We start from the raw sequence: 6,000 nt of genomic DNA, 5'->3' as shown, positions 1-6,000 counted from the left end.
CAGTAGACTAAGACTTGACTTAGACTTCCAGCCATGCAACTTATTAAAATAATAAATATTTCCATTATCCAGAGAATCCGTTATAGTTCTCTGATTTAGCTATTGTTAACTAATAATTTGGATTAATTACCAAGTTAAATCATTAAAAATTAAATCCATATATTTTGCTTCTTTAAAAGAGCGATAGCTTGCAACCATTTGTGTATTATGCATGTTAAGTGGGAGAGTGATGAAATATGTTGCGTTAACTTAACTTTGACAGCATCTGTATCCATGCCATATTACACTCTGATCTTATCAAATCTCAGAAGCTACAGTATATAAATAGAATGTGATGATATTTGCAGGAGAGAAATCACTCACAATATTTTTGGCATCTTCTGTAGTGACTACAGAAGAGCCACCTAACGAATACAGCATATAATAATCCAATAAAGGGGTGTATAAGAGCGTAGAATCAAGGAGTACTTACACCTGCTGAGTCAGAGTTAAGGTTAGGCATACGTTAGCAATCAGACATAAACACAACTTTCATCCTAAGGAATTTCAAAGCAGATTGCAAGCTTAAATAAATAGGGAAACCCAATTCAGAGCTCATTTCACTCTCTGCTGAAGCAAAACCAGCCATAGTGCTGGAACTTAGCACTGACTTATTGAAATATTATCAGCTTAAAGACATACAGATACAGGAGGAAAGTAAAGCTATTTAGAGAGTAAAAAATTGTTCACAAATGTACATCTTATTATGTTAAGAGTACTAAACTGTGGACTGTGCAACTGCACACTGCAAGTTACTGAGCTCAGTATGAGAAAAACAGTGAAACTGGATAGGCTGTGATATACAGGTGGCTACAGTAAATTATCCAGTGGGTTTGCCTTGTTCTAAACTACTAGGTTATGAAAAACTACTACATTTAAGACTCTTTACAATTAAGCCTATAAGTATATAATTATAATGGAACACTCTATTTGAATTTAAATAGCAAACCTATTATAAACTATAGTCATTAGACTACTTTAGAGATTCCCGGACAAACAAAACACATTCTAAAGCACTGAGACACTGACTCTGCAAAACCAGCACTAGTTTAGGATTCTTTGCCCCTGTGGAGCAGGTGCCCATCTGAAGTAGGTACTACTCAGAATGGTAATGAAATGCTGAAGCAGCAAGACTAAATAATGCTTCTTGGCTTCTTCATCCCTTGGAAGAGATTTGCGTCGAGGCATTGTGTAAACACACACTGAGGAACCACATATGTCCTGTGCCAGCCTATACAAGAGCTCAGAGCAGTTAATGGAGCTGCCATGGGAGGACTGCCTTGCAATGAGAGCTAGAAGTGCATTGCACACCAAGAAATGTGTGACTAGGCTTAGTAGCCCTCTCCTCGAGCATTGCAGCAGTCTGGCCTCTGAAGGAATTGCTGATGGATTAGAATGTTCAGACAAGAGCAGGCATGGATTTACTGGAGAGACATGGTGAGAGATAACAGCCCTCACTTTGTCCCTGAAACTGCAAGATGCACTGTGTAATCCTGGACCACACTCTGTGTACATGGCTGTGAGGCTGCCCCAGCAACTGCTGAAATTCACAGGCAAAAAAAAAGGTACTGCCCATGTTCCACCATGAATGCATTGGTGTGTCACAAGTGGGGTAAGATGTAGAAAATCACATTTTTGAGATTCACTGTACTGATGCTAAAGTATTTCCTACACTGGTCACCTCTAGAACTCCTCTCCTCTTCTTTGAAAGCATTCAGCTAAGGTCTTATGAATTCTCTGGCAATTAATTTCTTGGGTACATGTTTTAAAGGTAGGTCATACCAAAGAGATACTATGGCGATATTTTGTATAGAGGATGTTGACAAAGAATATAGTATTTCTCACCTCCCTCTTATTTTATGTTGCATTAAAATTATCTTAACTCTTCCTCAGGCTATGTTGCTATACCACACTTCTGACAGAGAGTCTGAGAAGTGGGAGATACCAACTTTTAAGATGATGTTCAGCTTTACTGATACATGCAATCTTTATGTAAGGTATTTGAATTACACATTGTTCCTAGGCCTTCAGCTCTTCTTACAAAGTCTGCTTGACTGGGCACAGTTGCTTGCTTATTCTTAATGAAAAGTTGTTAAAAGAGGAAAGAGCACAATGAGGGGGCAAGTAATGTCTACATGAATCATTAAAAATATATGTACAACAAGCAGGATTAGATGGCACACGGAATACTTTTATTTATATATAACACCATGCTTTCATAAAGAGGCAGGATTCACTCCCTACAGGAGCTGAAAATATGTTGACAAGTCACACAGCAAGGGATGACAGGGGAGAGCTGGTAGCTGTGGGGAAGCTGTGGGTTGCAACAGGCAGTGTGGAAGGAGTTCCTTCAGGCACAATCCTGAAGTCCTTTTAAACAGTCTGCGTTAATTTATTGTATGTTAGTGTTCTGATCATGGAATGCATTGGAGATAGATGGGACATTTTTAAGTAAGACAGTAGCAGGTGAGGTTACTGTTCTGTGGCTGGCAAGCGGAAAGCGTTTGAGTGAATGAGACCATGTAGTACAGAGAATGCTCCAGCCACAGGAACCAACCACAGTGTTATGCTGAGGAGTCAGCAGAGGAGCACAGCAAAGTCCCGAGCCTGCCCAGCCAGGAAGCAAAATTAGGGGGAGAAGGTTAAAGGTCGCACATACATGGAATTTCCAAAATGCCACCAGGGTCAGAGGAAAAAAGGGGAAACATCCAGCATCTGGCAGCTAACCAAAGCAGTCGAGATTTTCAATTGATATTAATTTCAATGCAATTAGTCTTGATGTTCTCTGCTCCGCATGAGAAGAGAATCACGGCCATGATGGGAAAGAAAAGAAAACCACAATAATAATATACATGCAAGAAATGTAAAAGAAAAATAATAATTTTTTGTGTTAAAACATATTAAAAACATAAAACATACTGCCTATGTCGCTATCATTATGTATTACTGTTTGAAATTTAATTCACTCAGTGCTATTCATGCTGTTTGTTTACTTTTCCTATTGATCTCAGTTTGGATGATGAATTTAGACTACAGAATTTTGCTTCCAAGTTTCCACGTGTTTGTGAGCTACCACTTGTGAGCATTGCAGTCCACCTTGTGCTTTACAGAATGACCTTTGATCTGCTCCAGTGCTGATGTAAAGGGAGTCTACCTCTAGCAATTTAGTCCATAAAGACAGCCTAAGGCTGACCCGCCATACGTACTATTTCAGGGGTGATTTAAGCACTTCTGCAAATCATTGTGCAAGCTCAGTGCCAGGGAAAGAATCTGTGCCATGCTACAATATGGGTTGCACAACTTCCCTTAAAATAAGAACAGTGAGGCAGCACAGGCTGTGTCTTGAAAAGGTCAGAGTAAATATGCTACCCTTCGCTCCTTCACACATAACTAATATATTTATTGAGAATGTTATCTGCTTTGCAAGCTCAACCTTTCAGCCATGGTAAGCTTTACTTCAGCAGACAGAAAAATCTGTTTTCAGATGGGTTTACGTGTCCATTTAGTATTGGACCAAGCCTGGCATCTGAATTGGCCTGAGTTTTTCTCATTTTCATCTTCATTTGCTCTGATTAGACGGGGAGTGCCTCAAGCCTTCTCAAATGGGACATGTCCTTCTGCCTCCCCCGGGTAAGGTGAGGAGACAAGCCTGGCAGGAGCCGGCTCCTGTGTGTCAATCCAGGGCGAAGATGTGCCACATCCAGAGGGGTCGGGGGACTTCTGGCAGTAGGAGGCAGCACCACCTTGGCTGTGCAAGGGAACGGAAGCAGCTCTGGAGTGGCTCGGGACTTTCAGATGATTTGCCGAAAGCTGCGTGCAAACTGTAGGGGTTTTCAAACCTTTCCCTTGCAGCGTGCCTACGCTGCAGCCAAAGCTGCGGCTGCAGCCCATGCAGGATTACCAACCCTAAATTAAATCGAACTAACTCAGAAACAAATGACATAGTCACAAAATCAGACGAGAAGCCTGCGTAAATACTTGAGCCTGAACAAGTATTTTCTTGTTCTGGGCTGCCAGGGTGCCACGCACATCGGGGTGTCCCTAACCAGCTGCCAGCTGGATTGGGTTGGTCTCCAGGAGCAGGGATCTCCCAGTGTGGGATTGCTCTGCAGATATTCGCGTTGGCGCTGTTGCATGAATAGCCCCCTCTTTTCATCACAGATTTTGCACATTTCTTCTCCCCGTCTGCGATGACATGGCACTTCTCTGGCAGCTACTCACTGCTTAGCTGAAAAGCTCAACATTCTGGAAAGTATTTAATGTGCGTTAACCTCTCCTAATGTGATTCAGCAACTACAAATAAGGAGCGCCTGCCTCCCTTGGCCAGCCAGATATCACAGCCAGTGCCTCACGCAGGCTGGATGGACAGCGTGAGGCGTCTGACTCGCTTTGGGTGGCAAACGCTGATGATTGGTACTTGTATTTTTAACTAGAGATCACTCATTTTTAAACGTTTCATGCAATTCAGGGACCTTTAATGAGCTACGCAGCTCTAGGTGGACCTGCGTGGAGATGGAGACTTGCACAGGTGCAGTTTATTACACATCTAATGAGGAATCGTTGTATAAAGGCCTTGAGCCACCTCAACTGTGGAGAGTGCTAGGGGGCCGCGGACACCGTGGGGGGCCATGGCCGCATCCCACAATAAATATCACAGTTTCTTCTTAGTGTTTCTCTGCTGAACGTCCTGGTGCACGCCACGCATGAGGTGCTCGTCAGTCGGGGTGCTGTGGCCCACCCGAGGGCAACCGGCTAGAAGGAGGACGAGGAAGACGGGGAAAACCCCTACCCCAAACCCAACTCCGGCGGGCCAAACCCTACACTGGGGGTGCAAGTTCTCGCAAACTCCCGGTGCCCGGCGGGCTGTGCCGCCCCCTCCCCCCCCCCCCCCCCCCGCGCCGAGCGGGCGCTGCGCGGGTGCTGCGCGGGCGCAGCGTGCGCGGGGCGGGCGCCGCCTCGGCCGCGCTCCCGGCGCGCGGGTGGGAGGGAGGAGGCGCGGGGGAGCGGGGCGGGAGCGCAGCGCGGCGGCGGCGGCCGAGCCGAGCCCAGGCGAGTCGAGCCCAGCCGCGCCGCTCGCACAAGAGCAGTGGCACCGTGTGCTCGCTTTTGGGGGGGAGCGTGTTTGCTTTCCTTTTAGGGGGAAGCGGGAGGAAGGTGGCCGTGGGGGTCCGTCCCTGCCCGCGCGTGTGCGGAGAGGGGCCGCCGGCAGCGCCGGGGGTGCTCCGCGCCCTCGCCCTGCCCGCGGTGCAGTTACGATGCGCCCCGGACGCCGTGTGGTTGCAGCGCGCCGGCGCTAACATCGCTCACCATGGACAGCTTCGACTTAGCTCTCCTTCAGGAGTGGGACCTGGACTCTCTATGGTGAGTGGTGCCCCTGCTTCCCCCAGGCGCGGGGACAGAGGGGCTGCGGGAGATGCGCGGTTACTAAAGGGTTGTGATAACTGGGGGATGTGCAATAATTTGGAATGGGTGTCCACTTTCCTAGAGAGGTGGAATAAATGTGGGGTGCAGTAATAGTGGGTGTGTGATAAGGGGAGTACACTGGCTCGAGGGTGCAATAACTGGGGCAGCGGGTGCATTAGCAGAGGGTGCAGTACCCCGGGAGGTGTCTCTCCTGCCACTTGCTCTCCCAGCATTGCTGGCCCGGCAGGAGCAGAGGGAAGGGTACCCCGATCCCCTGGCTGCCAGAGTGGATCCAGGAGGTGAGTGCGGTGTTTGGCTGAGGGCGGAGGTCTCCTGCACTCGCCCCTCTGCCGCCTCCCCCCCCCAATAGTACCTTGTGCTCACCCGCCTCTGGTACCCCGGTTTGCACTCCCGTAGCTCATCACCCATTCTTCCCGCACACCCCTTTAAAACCATCCCCTCCTCGCCCCCTACTCCCTGCAACTCCCTCCCGGACTGTCTTTATTGCGCCCCCCCATTGCATGCCCTTGACCTCCCCCTGCTCACCCCCGTCCCAGC

At 47.8% G+C, this 6,000-nt stretch overlaps 1 protein-coding gene across 3 annotated transcripts in view; it reads left to right on the top strand.

Annotated features, from left to right (window-relative positions):
• Positions 1–5,071: 5,071 nt before the first annotated feature.
• AFF3 (ALF transcription elongation factor 3) overlaps positions 5,072–6,000 on the top strand; it is a 339,352-nt gene continuing 338,423 nt past the window's right edge. For 2 of the 3 annotated variants that reach the window (XM_064646294.1, XM_064646293.1), the window contains exon 1: positions 5,073–5,400. In XM_064646294.1, the coding sequence (XP_064502364.1) occupies positions 5,348–5,400 (53 nt within the window). In that variant the 5' untranslated portion in view covers positions 5,073–5,347. Of the gene's footprint in view, positions 5,401–6,000 lie in introns of all 3 variants that reach the window. The other variant, XM_064646295.1, reaches the window with a different exon arrangement.

This window comes from Pseudopipra pipra, chromosome 2 (assembly GCF_036250125.1).
Source record: "Pseudopipra pipra isolate bDixPip1 chromosome 2, bDixPip1.hap1, whole genome shotgun sequence".
In the NCBI taxonomy this organism is placed as follows: Eukaryota; Metazoa; Chordata; class Aves; order Passeriformes; family Pipridae; genus Pseudopipra; species Pseudopipra pipra.
Note: the sequence above shows the minus strand (reverse complement) of the source record. Positions and strands in the feature narration are given on the sequence as shown.